This window comes from Canis lupus, chromosome 1 (assembly GCF_048164855.1).
Source record: "Canis lupus baileyi chromosome 1, mCanLup2.hap1, whole genome shotgun sequence".
NCBI lineage: Eukaryota > Metazoa > Chordata > Mammalia > Carnivora > Canidae > Canis > Canis lupus.
In genome coordinates this window covers 113,060,765-113,079,195 of record NC_132838.1, presented here as the reverse complement: position 1 = coordinate 113,079,195, position 18,431 = coordinate 113,060,765, and the positions used below count along the sequence as shown (strand labels likewise).

The window sequence follows — 18,431 nt, the reverse complement described above, 5'->3', positions numbered from 1 at the left end:
GGTTGGGGACCACCCCTTGTTTCCCCCTTCTACATAAAGGAGGCCAGGCTGTTGAGAGGTGTACTTCCCCCGGAAACTTCAGCAAGCTGGAGAGTCCGGTTCAGCAGACCGGGTGGGGGTGGGGGCCCTCCCGAGATGGTCTCCTGGTCTCCCTTAGGTGGAACAAGCAGCTGTTCAGCAACGTAACTGGGAGGCCATCAGAGCTGGCCCTGTTTACTAAGAGTGAGGAGGGAGTCCAGTGTGAAGGTCAAGGTGCGGGTGAGCTCTACTCTTGTCAGCTTCTCCAGGGCCCCACAGGCAGAAGGACGACTCCAGGTCTGGGTAGGGGGTGCATATTTTTCAAAAACAAGAAGTAGAAACAGTCTGTTGCCTTCTGCTGCCCAGCTCCTTGCCTGGGGGGACCCAGAAAGGGCTCAGGCAGTCATGATTCTAGGATTCCTCCCTCACACCAAGGCCCAGAGGGAGAAGCTGAGCCAGGGATGGGCATAGAGGTTCCGGCCAGGCCTACCCTCCCCTCCCCAGCTCCACCGAGACTCAGCACTGGAGCTTAGGGTCCTGCAGCTGTTTCCAGAGCCGAATGCTGTTCTGGGGGCTGAGGGGCTGCGCCAGCAGCAGGTCCCGGAGAGTACAGGGGTCAGCAGTGCGGTCTGCTGGCCAGGCTGTAAGGAAGCCTTTGTGATCCCTGGGTGCCAGACCCAGGGCACGGAAGCACAACCCAGTGTAGACATCGTCGAAGGGGAAGGGGGCCACACGGGCCGCTGCCTGTAGCAGCCAGGGTGCCAGGCGCCCAGCAATGACATAGCCCCCTCCGCTTGCATAGGCTGGGTAGCCACCTTTAAAGAAAGATTTAGGCACGTAGTAGGGTCCTCCAGGCTTCCGGAAGGGTTTGGCTTGGGTAAACACCTCACCAAGGTAGAGGCCTCGGGCCCAGCTGGGTGGCAGGGCCTGCAGGTGGTCCAGAAGGGCAGGTGTATGTACGAAGGCATCATCCCGAGTTTGCAGGATGAAGCTCACGCCCGGGCAGTGGCGGCCCAGCCACGCCAGCAGCAGCAAGTCTTTGAGCGTCTGATTGAAGGGGACGTCAAGAAAGTCCCAGAGCAGCAGGTCACTGTAGCGGTGGCTCTCCCAGGTCACCAGGGAGCTCAGGTCAGGCCCCCCCTCACCCTCCGGCGACCCCAACAGGAAGAGCAGCCGGACTCCAGGCGCCGGACTCCCCCACGTCTCCCTCACAGCCTGCCGCTCCTCAAAGTGCCCTGGTTCCGACTTGACAGCCAGCAGCAGGTAGGGGACGTCGGTACCCGAGCAGCTGGCCACTTGGCCTCTGCCACTCCCTGGCCGCCACTGTGGGAAGCTCCGGCAGGCTGCTGACAGCAGGAAGCGCTGGAGGTCCGTGGGGTAGGAGGCAAAGTCTGGGATTTGGGCAGCAGCGGCAGCCCCCCAAGCCCGGCAGCCCCCTGGCTCAGTGCTGTCACCCCTGGGCAGGGACCCCAGCTGCCACTGCTGCTGGTTCCAGTAAGCAGAGAGCAGTGGGCCAGTCTGGCCCAGCCGGGCAGAGAGGTTAGCTGGCAAGGTGGGCTCGGGGCTGGCTGGCGTGGGGCCTGGTGCCGTACCCCGGGGTCCCCAGTAGGCCTTGCTTAGCCGAGACTCGGATGTCCACTCGATGTACACCTTGAGGCCCAGGAGGGTGAGCAGCGCTGACAGGCAGAGAAGGCACTTGGGGCAGCGCATGACCCGGAGCCTGGAAGGGGTGGCCGCGGGAGCTGCGGAGAAGCCACAGAGGCCTTTGGGGTGCAGGAATGGGCAGCAGTCTCCGCCAGCCCCCGTAACCATTTCTCTTAGCCTCAGCCCCAGCCCCTAAACCCGCCCCCGCCCAGGACCTGGCTCTTCCCTATTCCTGGACCTCAGAACCTAGTTCCAGTTCTTTCGACACCCAGCCCAGCCCAGCCCAGCCCCTTCCACCGACCTATTCTGCAACCCTGCCCCAGGGACTGGGGACTGGGCCATTCTAGCCCCTCTTCGTTCCCTCACCGGGAATCAGAATCACGGGGTCAGCTCTTTCACCTTCTAGAAACCCAGCCTCCCTCGTTCCAACAATCCCCACCCCAGGGAAAGGGGGGCCCGAGGACCTGCTCCCTCCTCTTTACCTCTGGGTACAGCTCCCGCCCGCGCCGCGTCCGGGCCCTCTGGTCAGGCCCTCCCTCGCTCCCTCCCTTCAGCCCCTGCTGTGCAGCGGTGCTGTAGTCGGAGCCCAGCCCAGCCAGTCCGGACGGGCGGGGAGGGAGGCCGCCAGGGCCCCAGGGGCCGGGAGGGGCCGGGGCGGGGCGACGGAGGGGAGGAGAGGAGAAGGGAAGGGAGGAGAGGGAGGGGGGAGGGCAGGAGGCCAACCTGAGGGTTGGGGCTCTGGCGTGTTGGGGCTGGTTTTCTGGTGAGACAGCGGGAAGGTGCAGGGTGGCCAAGGCACAGATGGGGGACACGGCGAGGCCTGGTGGGGAGAGCCAGGGGCTTGGGAGAGTCTGAGGGAGGGTGAGGCTGAGGGCCAGGCCCGAACTGGGCTGGGCAGTAGCGAGATGGCCCAGGGACAGGCAGAGTCCCAAAGTGGCGGAGCTGGGCGGGGAGGTGGGGGGCTGGCGCCTGCCCGCCGCGGCGGCGGCACTGGCGGCAGTTAATGTGCTAAGGGGATGGGTCGGCTGTGCCAGAGATGGGGTGTGTTGTGGCCGCAGGAGTCGGGTGGGGGTGGGGAAGGGGCTGGTGGGGAGGAGAGATAGTCTGGGTAGTGGGGAAGGCAGGATGGGGGGAAACCTCCCAGGCAGGTGGGGGCAGAGAGAGAGGAGGGACGGAGGGGGAGGCGAAGAGAAGAGGGTAGGGAGAAAGGGTAGGGAGGGAGGCGGAGCTGGATGCCCCTGTGTGGGAGGAGAGAGAAGTCAGAGGCCGGTGGGCGACAGACCCGGGTGGGGTTGGGAAGGGCGCCAGCAGATGGCCAGAGCCGAGGAGGAGCTGGAGGGGCCCAGATGGGAGGGGAAGGGGAGGGGGCCCCTGGAGTGCCCAAGCTGGAGGGTGGGGTGGGGGCACTGGGGCACTCCAGCTGAGCTGACCCTGGCACCTCCTCCGCCCCCTTTGGTGCCTGGTGTTTGCCTAGTGGGGCGGGGATCCATCCCTGTCCTTGCTCTGGCCCCGCCCACAGCTGTACCGTGACTCCGGTACAGCTCACATCCGGCCCCCTGGGACAGGAGAAGGTGCTTGCCCGTGTTTGCATCCCGGCCCTCTGGGGGCCTCTGCTGTTGGGGCTGCAGCAGCTGTCTGGGGAGGCGGCCAGGCGGGGCCTCCTTTACCTGGGACCTCCTAGAACCTTGGGCCTAAGGGTGGGACCTAGGGCCCCACCGAGCCTGGCCTGACCCGACCCCCTTTGTTCCACCCTGGGTTGGGAGGACGGTCTGGATCATCTCATCCTTGGCACCTTGTCTGTCAGCAGCTGCTGATTATCTGTCCAGAGCTGATTTCCAACTCCCAAGTTTGAGTAATGGAGCCCATGGGAGCAGCTGGAGGAAGAGAGTGCAGAGGAAGTGTCGGATGTTAATGCAATAGAAGTGAGAGTGGGAGTGAGAGTGGAAAGGCAGCAAGCCAGGGCCCCAGCCTCCCCCACCCTGGGCCTGGGAGAGGTGGCAAGCCCACCCACCCCCCTCCCCTGCCTTGAGCTGCCCTGGCTCTTCTAACTTCTCCCAGGGGTGCCGACACTGCTCCTCCTGGGGGTAGTTGGGAGTCTCGGTAGGGTTTGGGTTGCTATGGGCATTAGTCTGGGTTCAGTCAGGAGGAGAAAACCACCAGCAGTTGGAACAGGGAAAGTCCATCATCAAGAGTGACTCAAGAGGTGCCTTCTTGAGGAACACGGTTTGGGGTGGGAGTGCAGCTCCAACTTGAGTAACTCAGCCTCTCTGAGCTCTGGGTCCCCGCCCCCCCCCCCCCCCCCCCCAGATTATGCCAGTAGTGGCTCAGCTCCTGACCTCAGGAACTGGAGACCACGCTTGAGTCCAAGATTGAGCCAGCGGCCTGAGAAAGTCTCTAGAGTCGCTCAGCTACACGAGCTAGTGAACTCCGTACCTCTAGTAAGTGCCCAGACATGAACTTGGCTCTCACTGGTCTAACACCCTTAGACTTGTGTCCCCACCCCCAGGTTTCTGACAGTAGGTTTCCGAATCTTGCAATTCTTCTAGTATGGAGGCCGCCCCCTCTGGGTCCTGGTGGGAGGCTGTGTCCCAGAGCCTGCTGAAATGTGGCCCTGCATGGCTGTGGGTCTGGTGAGAGCCCGGTCGCTTGTGATGAGTCTGAGCAAGAGCAAACACCTGGTTCCAAGCCATTGGCCCGGAGGAGGGGAGCACAGGCAGGCTGTTGGTCTCCTCAGACACTGAGGAGGGCATGGATGCTCGAATGCCTGGGGGGTTTGAGATCATCCATTTCCATGGCGCCCAGCCAGATGACCCCATTCCAGATTTCAGGGTCCCTCTGTGTTCCAGTCGGTGCCCTCACTCGCACATGAGAAACTTGTCGAGACTGCGGATTACTGTTGTCACTTGGTGACCTGCAAACTGAAATGAGTGTTTTCAGCAGTGTCAGCCCCACGCTACAAGGAATTTGGGGACCAGGCATAGAAGTTCTCCCCTGCTCTGAGCAGAGCAAACAGACCTGAGACTGTCATTGTCTGTGAGTGCTCAAGGGCACTTCGCAAAATGTGTCCAGCACCTGCCTATCTTTAGAGTTGTCATTACTGCCACAGTAGTCAGGTGCCGCGGCCGCAGGGCTCACGTGCTTCAGTTGGCACCTTGTGTGTCATCCGTGTCCCCTCCTCCCCTCCAGCGCTGGACTGTGGTGCCACCATACGTGCACCCCAGATTTCTACACCCCACTTCCTGCTGTGCCCCAAAGGCAGGAGCCACACCAACCCAAAATCCCCTCCTTGTGAGCCTGTCTCCTGGAATGTACCAGATGCCAATGCTGTGTCAGTGTGGATCCAATCAGGAAAGAAAAACTACACAGCTGGAACAGGTAAAGTTTAATATAAAGAATTGTTGACTTTAACAGCGAATTGAAATAAGGGGTTCACGGCTAAGGTGCCTTGGCATTTGCTGAAAATACTGTTCTGGGACGCAGTGGAGAGTCTTTCCCAGGGAGGTGCCTCCGTGGGGCAGGGTGGGGGTTGGCGCTGCTTTCTGAAACTGCTGGAGGGGAGGCCAGGAGACAGGCACAGAGCAAACACACCAAAGCAAAGGCCTTCCTCCTGTAATCCCTCTGGTGCCCTCTACTGACAAACCTTATCATGCCACTTAGCAAAGGAAAATTATTTCAACAGCCAAGTCTGTTTTCAGGGAGCAAACAAGAAAGCTGAATTTGGAGTGGAGTCAATAAATGGATAACCAGGGCGGGGGGGTGGGGGTGCTGGGTGACGGGCACCGAGGTGGGCACTTGACAGGATGAGCACTGGGTGTTATTCTATATGCTGGCAAATTCAACACCAATGGAAAAAAAATAAATTTGTAAGTAAAAACAAAAAAAATGGATAAGCGGGAACAGTGTGGGCGGTGGGGGGGGGCGCCCTGGGCACTTAGCACAGGCCAGGGATGCTGCAGCGTGTGGTGAGCAGGGTGAGGTCACACAGGGAAGAACCTCCCCAGTAATGTGCCAGTAATGCCTCTACCTCAGCCAGGGTCTGGACAAGAAAGAGCACGTTCACTAAGGATACTTTATTTTTTTATTTTAAAAAAGACTTTATTTATTCATGAAAGACCCAGAGACAGACATAGGCAGAGGAAGCAGGCTCCTCACTGAGCAGGGAGCCTGATGTGGGACTCGATCTCAGGACCCTGGGATCAAGACATGAGCCAAAGGCAGATGCTTAACTACTGAGTCACCCAGGCATCCCAGGATACTTTTTAAAAAAAGATTTTATTTGAGAGAGAGTGTGCACACAGAAGCAGGGGGAGCAGCAGAGGGAAAGTAGAAGCAGGCTGCATGCTGAGCAGGGAGCCGGATGCAGGGTTCAATCCCGGGATCCTGGCTGGGATCCTGACCTGAGCAAGAGGCAGGTGCTTAACCGACTGAGCCACCCAGGTGCCCCATTCAAATAAGGATACTCTGAAAAGAGTCTCTGGACAAGAGAGGAGGGTTTCTTGACATGGTAGTGGGCAGGGGGGAGTGCAGCTCCCTGGGGCTGCTTACCTCCCCCAGGCCTGAGGAGGCAGGAGGCAGCTGCAGGAGCCCAGGAGAGAAGCACGTAGGAAGAGCTGCCTGACAGGATGACAGGTGATGTGACCCTTCAGCCAAGGGTGCAGCCAGTCAGAGCCCCCGAGGTGGGGAGTTAGTACCCCAGCCTCCCGCTCTCCCCTCTGACCTGCTGGCACCAGCCTAACCCCCAGAGGAGTGAACCTGGCCGGAAGCCACAGTAACAGAACTGTCAGCTCCTCCATGGGCCCGCTGCCATCCAGCCTGATGGGGAGGAGCTGAGGGCTAGGCAGGGATGGGGCTGGTTATGTCCTGATACTGCTCCTCCTGCCCCACCTTGAGGCCCCGGGCCCAGTCGGCCCCCACCACCTTGCAGTCGGGCAGCATCTCCTCCACCAGGATCTGCGTGAGGCCTGGGTTGGACACGGCGGGGAGGTCTGAGATGTCCAGCTTACGTAGGTTCCTGAGAGGAGGAAGGAAGGGGCAAGGGGGAAGCCCGCATAAGGGAAGGGGCCTCTGTGCAGGGGGTGGGGGTGGTGGAGGTGGAGGGGGCACACCAGCCCCCACTTCTGCCCCCAGCTCCTTAAAATTAAAGTCCTTAATTGTCCAGAAACAGCTAGGTCTAGGACATCCACTGTGTTAATTACAACTGGAAGCTCTGGCTCCTCCCATTCCCAACAGTATAAATGTCATGGGGTTTTCATTTAAAAGGAAGAAAAACCAGGAGTGCTTCCTCCCTCCCCACCCGATTCACTGCGATTGATCTGTGCTGACCTCCTGGCATGTTCCAGGCCAGGCTATGGGGATTGCCCGACTGCCGCCCACTCCCCGCTTTCCAGTATCTGTGTCAGGTGCCCCCCCCACTGCCCTGGGCTTGGGGCCCAGCCTGAGCTGAGGTCTCACTGGAGGTGGTGGAGGCAGGCGAGGCCCCGTTCAGAGATTTTGGGACAACCGGCCAGCGAGAGCTCCTGCAACGAGCTGGCCAGTGGGTGGAGGCGGCTGAGACACCAGTCATCCACGTGGGGGCAGCGCTGCAGCCACAAGACCTGGAGCTCCTTTAGGGCCACTGTAGGGGGGGGAGGGAAGTGTTGGCACTGAGGGCCTTTCTGGAACCCACCACACCAGGGCAAATGCACAGCGCTCCACTTCCGCCCCACTCACAGAGGCTGTCCAGGCCTTGGTAGTTGACGGCACAGCCGCTGGCATCGACCGCCTCTACAGGCACCGTCTGGAGCTTCAAGAAGTCAAGAGAGAAGTGGCCACGCGCATTTGATCGGATCCACTCCTTGCCCTGAAACCTGGAAGAGGACAGAGGGGGTGAGAGCAGGGCACCCCCGCCCCCGGCCCCCGCCAGCCTTCTGAGGATGCTCTCCAGCCCTGGCTGGTGACAGGTCATACCCTGCAATTCAGCCTTCGTATTTTGGGGCTCCCCAGGTCCCCTGACATTCCCATCAGAGATAGAATGTTGGCCTTTTAAAAAAGATTTCTTTAGGGATCCCTGGGTGGCGCAGCGGTTTGGCGCCTGCCTTTGGCCCAGGGCGCGATCCTGGAGACCCGGGATCGAATCCCACATCGGGCTCCCGGTGCATGGAGCCTGCTTCTCCCTCTGCCTATGTCTCTGCCTCTCTCTCTTTCTCTCTCCGTGACTATCATAAATAAATAAAAATCTAAAAAAAAATAATAAAAAAATAATAAAAAAAGATTTCTTTAAAGTAGGCTCCACACTCAGCATGGAGCCCGATGCAGAGCTGGAACTCACCACCCTGAGATTGACATGTGAGCTGAGGTCAAGAGTTGGCACTCATCTGATCCCCATATTTTATCTTTTTTTTTTAAAGATTTATTTATTCATGAGACACACATGGGGGGGCAGGCCCCACACGGGAGCCTGATGTGGGACTCGACCCCAGATCCTGGGATCACACTCTGAGCCGAAGGCAGATGCCCAGCTGCTGAGCCACCCAGGCATCTGCCAAAGGAATATTATAATTGGAGCCAAGTGAGGGGCAGGTGCACGAGCTACTTTTTCAGAAAAAGGGGAGAAAAGCCAAAGTGGGGAGGAAGGAGGAGAAAGGAAAGAAAAGGAACACGGACATTTACTGAGTTTGTGTGCTGTCTCAGGCCTGTTCCCAGTGCTTTTTTTTTTTTTTTTTTTGACTCCTACTTAGTCCTTCTCATCTTTAGTTTTCCTTTAATCATCCAATGAATTTATTTATCATAAATTTATTTTTTATTGGTGTTCAATTTGCCAACATATAGAATAACACCCAGTGCTCATCCCGTCAAGTGCCCACCTCAGTGCCCGTCACCCAGTCACCCCACCCCTTCCACCACCCCTAGTTCGTTTCCCAGAGTTAGGAGTCTTTCATTTTCTGTCTCCCTTTCTGATATTTCCTAGCACTTCTATTGCAAAATACCTTTGAATCTTTGCAGCAAACCCTGCAGGTCTGATACCACCGCAGAAGCCGAGGGAGAAGGCCCAGCAGGGGGCAGACCCGAGCTCCCTCCCGGGGAACTCCGAAGAGCTTCAGGCTTGGGGCTCCGCCTCCCCACCCCCGCCCCAGACGCTTTTACCCTCATACTTGACAGCGCCTCCCAGCTTCAGGATGAAATAGGCACCCGCGGCGTAAGGACCGTAGCGCTCTCTGATGTAGGTGAAGGGCCTGTGGAGAGAAAAGTGGCTGAGGGTGAGGCCGGGGGACCACGGCACCCCATCGTCACACTCCGATGCTGCGAGGGTCAGCGTCCACAACACCAGCACTGAGCCAGGCCGCAAACATTTACTGAGCATCTATTAAAAGTGCCGGGCACCCAAAAGATAGTGGTCCCTATCCTGAGGCTAACTGGCAGAAGGAAACGGATAACAACCCAGAAGTTAAGAGCAAACCGCAGAATCAGTTCCGTGATGAAGGTAACACAGAGGGACTGACTGGGCCGGGGTGGGGATGGAGAAGGCTACTTTAGTTTGGGTGTTAAAGAGGTAACTTCTTGCAGGAGGTGGCGCTCCAGCAGAGATTTGAGTGGTGGGAAGAAATTCAAAGGTCAAGGCAACAGCTAGTGCAAAGGCTCCGAGGCTCAAATCAGAATGGCGGAACAAACAGCAGTAAGGTCCCCATGCTGGTGGGGGTAAGGGGAGTCCCCGCTAGGGGTCTCCACGCCCAGATCTTAGGCCTTGGAGTCTGATTTTGATTCTAGTTGCAACAGGAAACCAGTTGAGGGTTTTAAGCAAAGTGGTGCTTTCTATGTTAGTTTCTTGAGTCCTTCGGATGATTTATAGACCATACCAGACCGGAGGGGGCAAAAGATGACCCATTCAGGAGATTACTGCCCTCAACCAACCATAAAACAAAGGGGCTCAAACCAGGCTACCAACAGCAAGGAGGTTAACAGCTAGGCCATCTGGGACCGTCTGGTATTGTATCAGTGTGGAATACTTCCGGGTGTGGAAGACAGAGAAGCAAGAAGAATCAGGGAAGACGCCTTAGAATTTGGCCTGAATACCTTGGGAATAGTGCTGCTGCTTCCTGGGATGGGGAAGGCTTGGGGGTGGGCTGACTTTCTTAGGGGGAAATCAAGGGTTTGCCATTAGTCATGTTAGGTTTGAGGTGTCAGTGAGACCTCCAGGAGAGGGTGGGCAGCAGGGCCCGTATATGAGCTGCAGCCCTTGGGCCTGGATCTGAGTTCTGCCTGGTAAGGCCCCAGCAGCAGGGTCTTGTCCATCAAGGGTTCTCACCGATTTTTCTGGTGCATCTTCCACGCCTGCTTTCGGAGCAGGTACTCCCTGAGAGCCTGCACGTCGTAGAAGCGGTCAGCCAGGAACTGCAGCAGCGACCTCCCCTTTTTCTGATTGCCCTCCGGGGCCGCCGCCCTGCTCAGGCCTCGGATGCCCCTGGTACCCGCGTTCCATCGTGGCGCCACAAGGTGCAGAGGCTGGGGAGGACGGGAAAGGACAGGCTGAGGCTGGAGCCTCCTGTGAGAGTCAGAGCAGATCCCCCTGTTCTTGGTCCATGAACCTCACCCCGCTGCACGCTCCCATTCCCACTGCTTCTTCCTAGCTCACCAAATTCTCCTTTCAGGACTTCCAAATTCTGCTTTTGAGATCCTCCAAATTTCCCCATGTTTCCCCCAAGTCCCTCCCCTTAACACTAAATTCTTTTTTGACTTGGCCAAACATTCTGGGTCTTCCCCTCATCTTTTCCCCAAACTCTTATTTTTGTTTCAGGTCCTCATTATCTGACCTCTTAATTTCCCACAAAATACCCCCTTATTTTATCCAATTTTCCCTGGAGTCTTCCTGAATAACCTACTTCTTTCCCAAAAATATGATCTTAATTTCTCTCCAAACCACCCTTACCTCTTTTTTTTTTTTTTAAGATTTTAATTATTTATTTATGAGATACACACACGCACACACACAGGCAGACACAGGCTCCATGCAGGAGGAGCCCGACGTGGGACTCGATTCCCGGTCTCCAGGATCAGGCCCTGGCTGAAGGCGGCGCTGAACCGCTGAGCCACCGGGGCTGCCCCTTTAACTTACCTCTTAAAGCCCCCAAACTCTTCCTTCAATCTCCCTCCAGTCTTAGCGTGCTCCAATTTCTTTTTTGCTTCACCCACATTTTCTCGGTAATTTGCCCAAATCCTTATCTTCCCTTAAATTCCTACGTCTCCAACCTCTCACTTTACTTTTCCCTAAATCCATTCCTTGATTTTACTCAAGTCTTTCTTCCTAAATTCTCTCCACGAATATCACAAATTCTCCCCTTAATTTCCCCCAGGTCTTTCCTTCGGAATTCCCAAATTCACCTTTTGGCACCTGTCCCTCACCTCCATCATCATCCCTTTGGTTTTCCATAGAAATCCCTACCTCTCCCATGAGCTCCCCTCACCCGTACCCTTCGGCCGCCTACCCTAGGCCCTCGAGCCCCAGCTTCTCCACCGAACCCACCGCAACCTCTTCGTCAGCGGGTCCCACTCGCGCCCGGCCGACTCCCAGCGCCCTCTGATTGGCTGGGTGCGCCACCTTCGGAACGTGCTCCCTGCTCCCCCACGGGCTTGTCTCCGCCAAGTCCCCGCCCCGCTTCCTCCCTAAAGCGCCCCGGCTGTCAGCGGCTCGCTCAGGTCGGTCGTTCCCGGCTCCCGAAGGCCGCGTGTCTGTGCTTCTAGGGCGACCCTTAGTAGGAGAGGCCTCCTACTCTCTTGCCCGCTCCCTGGGTGTTGACAGAAGCCCTGACGGCGAAGGCAGCACAGCGGAACTCAATCTCGGGGCTCTAGGAGCTCCGGTCACTTACCGCCCTGGGCGCCGCCATCTTGCTGCGATTACGTAACCGGAAGGGATCAGGTTTTCTCAGTCCACCCACTGGGTTCAGCCAGAGACTTCTTTTCCTATGGCCACGCCCCCTCGTGTTTCCCAACTCTCCTCTTAAAGGCACCCGGGCACTTTTTACTTAACTGGCTTAGGGATTGCTCTGAGCACCGTTTCCAAGGGCATTAAGTGAGACTCTGCAGCCTTTCCCTGGGAGAGAGGGTCAGTCCTTCCTGTTAGATACCCTCCCTCCGACTGTACTCACAGCCCCCCTTGCTCCAGCTTTTATAAGGCTACTCTGTAATGACTAGGAGACTGACCGAGTCATTCTTGATGCCAGGGATCAGGGAAGAAAAAGGTCTGTTGGCTGGTGAGACTAGACTTTAGGGTAAGAGAGGTGAGATCTCAAAGTATTGTGATGTGTTTGCGATTTCATTTTGGAGTTCAGCGCTCTCTTTCAGCGTGAAGATTTAATGTGAAGTCTTGTGGATGGAATTTTCATTCATTCATTCATTCGTTGCAGAGATTTACTGAGCACCTACCACGTGGCTTTACACTGTTTTGCTGAGGTTACTGTGGTGAACAAGACAGACCAAGCCCTTATCTTCCGGAGCTAACATTCCAGGCTGGGAGAGGATAGACAAGAAACAAATGAGTAAGCAAGATAATTCAGATAACGTTTGATAAGCAAATAAGAACAAGCAGTATAATAGGCAGTGATTAGCCGGTAAGGGCATTGGCAGAGGTCTCTCTGAAGAGGTGATATTTAAGTGGAGGTGAAGGATGAGAAGGAAACAGCTGTTCAACGATCTGGGGGAAAGCTGTTCCTGGCAGACAGGTAACAGCCAGTGCAAAGGCCCAGGGGTGGGGAACCAGCTGACAGAAGTAGAAGACCAGGTCAGAGAGGTGGGCAGGAAGCTGACTGTGTTTGTATTCTCAGGGACATATCATGATCTGACTTACGTTTTTTGCTTTACAAAAATTTTTTTAAAGATTTAAAAATTTTTAGGGAGTTGAGTGAGGTGAGGAGCAGAGGGAGAGGGATAAACAGGTTCTGAGCTGAGCACAGGGCTCAACATGGGGCTTGATTCCACAACCCTGAAACTATGACCTGAGCCAAAATCAAGAGTCATATGATTAACCATCTGAGCCACCCAGACGCCCCGATTTATTTTTTTTTCTTTTTAAAAAAATTTCTTTTTATTGGAGTTCAATTTGCCAACATATAGCATAACACCCAGTGTTCATTCCATCAAGTGCCCCCCTCAGTGCCCCAGCCCCCCGCCCACCTCCCTTTCCATCACCCCTTGTTCGTTTCCCAGAGTTAGGAGTCTCTCATGTTCTGTCTCCCTCTCTATTTCCCACTCATTTTCTCTCCTTTCCCCTTTATTCCCTTTCACTATTTTTTATATTCCCCAAATGAATGAGACTATATAATGTTTGTCCTTCTCCGATTGACTTATTTCACTCAGCATAATACCCTCCAGTTCCATCCACATCGAAGCAAATGGTGGGTATTTGTCGTTTCTAATGGCTGAGTAATATTCCATTGTATACATAGACCACAGCTTCTTTATCCATTCATCTTTCGATGGACACCGAAGCTCCCTCCACAGTTTGGCTATTGTGGACATTGCTGCTATAAACATTGGGGTGATTTATGTTTTTTAAAGATCATCCTGTTAGGTGAAAACAGACCTTAGGTGTGAAGAGTGGGAGTGGGGGCTGGCAAAGAGGCAACTGTAGAAGTCCAGGCAAGAGATGATTGGAGACAGGAGCAGGGATTCGGCACTAGGAAGTGGTGAGATATGCTCAGATTAGGAGTCTGCTTTGAAGGTTGAGCCAATAGCTCCAGAACTAAAAGGGTAGAGATGCCACTTAGGGAGATGGAGAGATGGAGAGACTGGGAAAGTGACAGATCTGAAAGGCAGGTGTGGTGGACTGAATATTGTCCCCCCGCACCCCCCCAAAAAAATTTTATGCCCTAATCCCTGGAACTTGTGAATCTGTTACTTTATATGGTAAAAGGAAGATGCAATCAAGTTAAGAATCAGGAGATGGGGAGATTATCCTGGGTGATCAGGATGGGCCCAAAGCAATGACAAGAGTCCCAGTTAGATCAAGGTGCGGGGTCAGTCAGTAGGAGATGTGACGGTAGGTGCAAGAGTGATACAAGGAAGGGACAACGAGCCAAGGACTGTGGTGGCGGCAGCTTCTGGAAGCCCATGGCAGGGCCGGCGCTGACAGTGATGGTATCTGTGGGCAGGTCCAGGGTCAGCAGAACTGGCTGCTCAGCTGTGCACTGGTAGCCTTGATGGGGGAGCACAGGGCTAGCTGAGGACAAAGCACAAGCCCGGGGTGGCACACTGACAACTCCTTGAAACAGGCAGAGGGACAGTCCTGAACAACTCAACTGCCTCGATGTTCATACTCTAAGGGCAAAAGGCAACCTAAGCCCGACCCCTAGGATCCTGTGAGTCTACTTTCACATATACAAATTCCTATAGAAATTTCCTTTATCTCTACGTCCCAAGATACATGCTGGCAATCATCCCCCCAAGCATGTGGCCCACCGACATACATCTGAAGGGTCTCATGACTCAGGCTTTATTAGACGGTAATAAGTGCCCTTTTCCCAACAACAGCTACCCCCTCAAGGTCTTGGAAACCTTGCTAACCGAAATTCCTTAGAGAGTGTGCTATCCTCAAACCCCTCCCGACTCCCAGATATATAATCAGCCACCCCTCCCAGGCCCGGGGCAGCAGCTCTTCCTGCCCACGGGTCCTGTCCCTGGGCTTTAATAAAACTACCATTTTGCACCAAAGACGTCTCAAGAATTCTTTCTTGGTCATTGGCTCCGGACCTCACCCCACCAAACCTCACTTATATTTCAAAACTTCATCAGCCTGGACACTGAGGTGCCACAGCTGAGGGATTGGGGTTCCTCGGGCCCACTAATCGTGATGCTCTAGGGTGACCCAAGTGGAGAAGACAAGGTCTAAACTGGGGCAAGCCAAAGAGTGAGGAGGGGCGGTGGGAGGAGGCCCAGAAGAGGGGGATAAAGGAGGCCAGGCTTCCACAGACACCCAGCACCCACGAGGGGTTAGGTTTGAGTTGGGGTCAGGAGGGGTGGGAGTTGCTGTGGCTGGACACTTATGGGCAGAGTTGAGGTTAGACTTTAGAAGGAAGAAAATCCTCACGAGGCCATGAGTGCACACCAGAACTTGGACTTTGAAATGCTGACCCAGGCACCCCTTCATGCCCTTTGTTCCCCCGTTCCCTTGCTGGCTCCTTAGGAGACCGGGTCAGTCTGGACCTTGCCACTTGGTGCTCCTGGCTGCCACTACACAGAGACTATGGAGCTGTGGAGGCAACTGAATCAGGCAGGACTGGTGCCCCCTGGGCTGGGCCCGCCTCCCCAGGCCCTGAGGGAGCCCCCTGCAGTGGGGAGAGCTGGCCAGACCCTCATATCTCCAGGGGCAGACACTGCAGGCGCCAGGGAGGGTCTGCTGTGGCTCTGGGAGGAGCTGGTGAGTGAGGGGTTTGGAGATGCAAGAGATGGGACACAGATGGGGGCAGGGAGCGAGACTTGGTGATTGAAGGGCAACAATGAAGTTGTAGGGGGACAGAGATGGAAGGACAGAGATTGAGAGACAAGAATAGAGAAACAAGCAGAGAGAAACAGAGACAGAGATCCAAAGAGAGAGAGACAAGAGTAGAGAGAGACAGGGACAGCGAGACCCAGAAAGGGAGAGACATAGAAGGCAGACACTGAGACTCATTGAATCTGAGACAGAGACAGACAAACAACGGTGGGCAGAGAGCAGAGAGAGAGAGAGACAATAGGGGAGGCACAGAGACACAGGATGAAATGGAGAGACAGAGGCCGAGGCCCAGAGCACCTGGGAGAAGCCGGCTGGCCGGCAGGGTCTAGGGCACAGTGAGACCTCGCCATGTGCTGCAGGCCCTGGTATCTATTTATCCGTCTGTCTGTCTATCTATCTATCTATCATCTATCTACTTATTTATTTAAATTTTATCTATTTATTCATGAGAGACACAGAGAGAGGCAGAGACACAGGCAGAGGGAGAAGCAGGTCCCTGAAGGGAGCCCAATGTGGGACTCATCCCAGGACCCCGGGGTCATGACCTGAGTCACAGGCAGATGCTTAACCCCTGAGTCACCCAGGTGCCCCAACAGGCCCTGATTGTTAAAGAGAAGCTGGCCTGTAGCCCCTATTAAAGACGGTGGAGGGGGCAGGGGTGGGGCACAGAGAGAAGGATTTGGCTCTGAGCACAGCAGGGGCAAGTGGGAATTTCTAGGGAAGGAGAAGGTGGGGGTCAGGTGGGAAATCTCAAGCCAAAGCCTCAGGGGGAAGCGGGCATCCTCTGGCGTAACTTGCTGGAGGCAGGTCAGGGAGATTGGAGATGAGACCTGGGTGGGGGATGGGGGATGAGGAACCAGATCAGGTACTGGGAGTGATCAGATGTGGAGGATGGGAGATTAAAACCGGATTTTACAAGGAAGTGCACAGATGGGCCCAGGAGAAGGTTTAGGAGTTGGGCTAAAGTTCTGTCAAGCAAAGAATCTTTGCCAGGACTCTGAGCAGGTTTGGGGGTTGGGGGGATGGCACGCTGACCCCGCCCCCACCCCCCACCCGCCCTCTGGGGTTGGATGCCCATGACTCCCCCTTCCCATTGGCAGGGACACCTTCGCCAGGTGGACATCCAGCTGCTGGGTCAGCTTTGCAGTCTGGGGCTGGAGATGGGGGCGCTGCGGGAGGAACTGTTCACCTTCCTGGAAGAGGACGAGGAGAGCCTCATCGAGGAGGAGGAGGAGGAGGAGGAGGAAGAGCCTGAAGGGAAGCAGAAGGAGGGACACCTGGAGGCCTCCTGCTCAGCTCTGCGCAACCAGCTCCCAGACTTCGAGATGACGATCTGAGGCCCTGCCCCGTGCTTCAGAGAGCCTCAAGAATGAGATGCAAATATATGCAAAGGAGGGGGCATTTGCAGGTCAAATCAACCTCCCTACCTGGATTGGGAATCAACGCGCCCGTTCTTGAGCAAATGCCTTCTCTGGAGATTTCTGCATCTAGACTGAGGAGCTGGCCTGTAAGCTGTGGGTGTTTGCAGCTGATGTGGGAGGTTTGCAGAGAAACCTCCCACAGGTGTATTTGCAGGTGAACTGCCGGCGTGTTGCCGGGGACACGTGGGTCTTTGCAAATAGGATGGGAGATGCTTGCCGGTGATCCAATACGGTGGCCACTGGGCCCTTGAAATGAGGCTAGTCTGAACTGAGGCGTGCAAGGGCTTAGTATGATGAAAAGAATATAAAACATTTCAATAATCCAAAGAATTTGTTGAAATGATATTTTCCACATAATGAGATAAATAAAAATATTACTAAAACGAATTTCACCTGAGTATTGAACAATTTTTTTTAATGTGGCAACATGTATATAATAAAATTTACCATTTTAGCCATTTTAAGCGTACAGCTCAGTGATAGTAAATCCATCCACCTGTTGTACAACCATCACCACTGTCCATCTGCAGAACTCTCTATCTTATAACCCTGAGACTGGACCCATTAAACAACTCCCCAGCCCTTGGCAACCAACATCCTACTTTCTTGTCCACTCTAGGAACCTCATAGCAGTGGGATCACACAGTATTTGTTTTTTTGAGTCCAGCTTATTTCACTTAGCTTGATGTCCTCAAGCTTCATTTGTGTTGCAGTGAGAGAGGCAACATCTCCTTCCCTTATGTGGCTGAATAATATTCCTCAATAGAAACACACCACATTTTGTTTATCCATTTTTCTGTCCATGGGCTCTTGGGTTGTTTCCACCTTTTGGCGACAGTGAATAACTTTCCTGTGAATGAGAATATATGAATATCTGTTCAAGTCCCTGCTTTCAATTCTATGGGGTATATGTCCAGAACTGGAATTGCTGGATCATATGGGAATTCCATTGATTTTATTTTATTTTATTAATTAATTAAGTTATTTATTTATTCATGAGAGACACAGAGAGAGGCAGAGACATAGGAAGAGAGAGAAGCAGGCTCCCCACAGGGAGCCTGTCAACCACTGAGCCACCCAGGCGTCCCCATGTTGATTTTATTTTTAAGATTTATTTGTTTTATAAAACAAGATGAAACCAGAGTGGGAGACAAACCATAAGAGACTTAATCATAACTAACTGAGGGTCACTGGAGGGGATGTGGGTGGGGGCATGGGGTAACTGGGTGATGGGCATTAAGGAGGGCACGTGATGTAATGAGCACTGGGTGTTATGTAAGCGTGATGAATCCCTGACCTCTGCCTCTGATACCTATAATACATTATATGATAATTAATTGACTTTTAATAATATTTTTTAAAGAGAAAAAATATTTATTTTAAGAGAGAGACAGTGTGAGCGCTGGGGGGGTTGGAAGGAGAGGGAAAGCAGACTCCCCACAGAGCAGGGAGCCCCACACGGGGCTCGACCCCAGGACCCTGAGATCATGAGCTGAGCTGAAATCAAGAATCAGACGCTTAACCCACTGAGCCATCCAGACACCCTTCCCTGTTTGAATTTTTAAAAAGATTTTTATTTATTAATTCATGAGAGACACAGAGAGGCAGAGGCACAGGCAGAGGGAGAAGCAGGCTCCATGCAGGGAGCCCGATGTGGGACTCGATCCCAGGATCCCTCGGGGTTGCAGCTTGAGCCAAAGGCAGAGGCTCAACCACTGAGCCGCCCAGGTGCCCCTGCTTATTACATTTTGAACTACAACTGCTAGAAAATGTAAAATTATGTACGAATCTCCTGTTGTATCTCTACCGCACAGCACTGTTTAGAAGTTTGCAAACGAGATGTGGGTGTGAGTGAGCAGATGCACAGGGAGGGTTTCTAGAAGTTCCCA

General features: G+C 54.5%; 3 protein-coding genes across 5 annotated transcripts; 1 reads left to right on the top strand and 2 right to left on the bottom strand.

The window, feature by feature from the left end:
- Window positions 1-183: 183 nt before the first annotated feature.
- B3GNT8 (UDP-GlcNAc:betaGal beta-1,3-N-acetylglucosaminyltransferase 8) lies at window positions 184-2,312 on the bottom strand. The gene is made up of 2 exons (XM_072776805.1): window positions 2,145-2,312; window positions 184-1,760 (listed from the first exon to the last, which is right to left on the bottom strand). Exon 2 carries the CDS (start codon window positions 1,726-1,728, stop codon window positions 535-537), a length of 1,194 nt encoding a protein of 397 aa, XP_072632906.1. The 5' UTR covers window positions 1,729-1,760; window positions 2,145-2,312; the 3' UTR covers window positions 184-534.
- A 1,658-nt stretch (window positions 2,313-3,970) lies between these two features.
- Window positions 3,971-16,929, top strand: ERICH4 (glutamate rich 4). Of its 3 annotated transcripts, XR_012007788.1 has the most exons (6): window positions 3,971-4,100; window positions 4,209-5,037; window positions 7,374-9,121; window positions 9,205-9,313; window positions 12,039-12,170; window positions 16,222-16,360. XR_012007788.1 is itself a non-coding variant. In XM_072776851.1 (2 exons), the coding sequence occupies exons 1-2, from the start codon at window positions 14,873-14,875 to the stop codon at window positions 16,456-16,458; spliced, it is 411 nt and encodes a 136-aa protein (XP_072632952.1). In that variant the 5' UTR covers window positions 14,715-14,872; the 3' UTR covers window positions 16,459-16,929. The 3 variants fall into 3 exon arrangements, 1 of the variants encoding a protein (XP_072632952.1); XR_012007783.1 differs by having other exon boundaries at window positions 3,971-5,037; XM_072776851.1 differs by lacking the exons at window positions 3,971-4,100; window positions 4,209-5,037; window positions 7,374-9,121; window positions 9,205-9,313; window positions 12,039-12,170 and adding an exon at window positions 14,715-15,046 and having other exon boundaries at window positions 16,222-16,929.
- DMAC2 (distal membrane arm assembly component 2) lies at window positions 5,030-11,614 on the bottom strand. The gene is made up of 6 exons (XM_072776815.1): window positions 11,502-11,614; window positions 9,944-10,140; window positions 8,793-8,873; window positions 7,372-7,508; window positions 7,114-7,276; window positions 5,030-6,673 (listed from the first exon to the last, which is right to left on the bottom strand). The coding sequence occupies exons 1-6, from the start codon at window positions 11,517-11,519 to the stop codon at window positions 6,496-6,498; spliced, it is 774 nt and encodes a 257-aa protein (XP_072632916.1). The 5' UTR covers window positions 11,520-11,614; the 3' UTR covers window positions 5,030-6,495.
- Window positions 16,930-18,431: the final 1,502 nt, after the last annotated feature.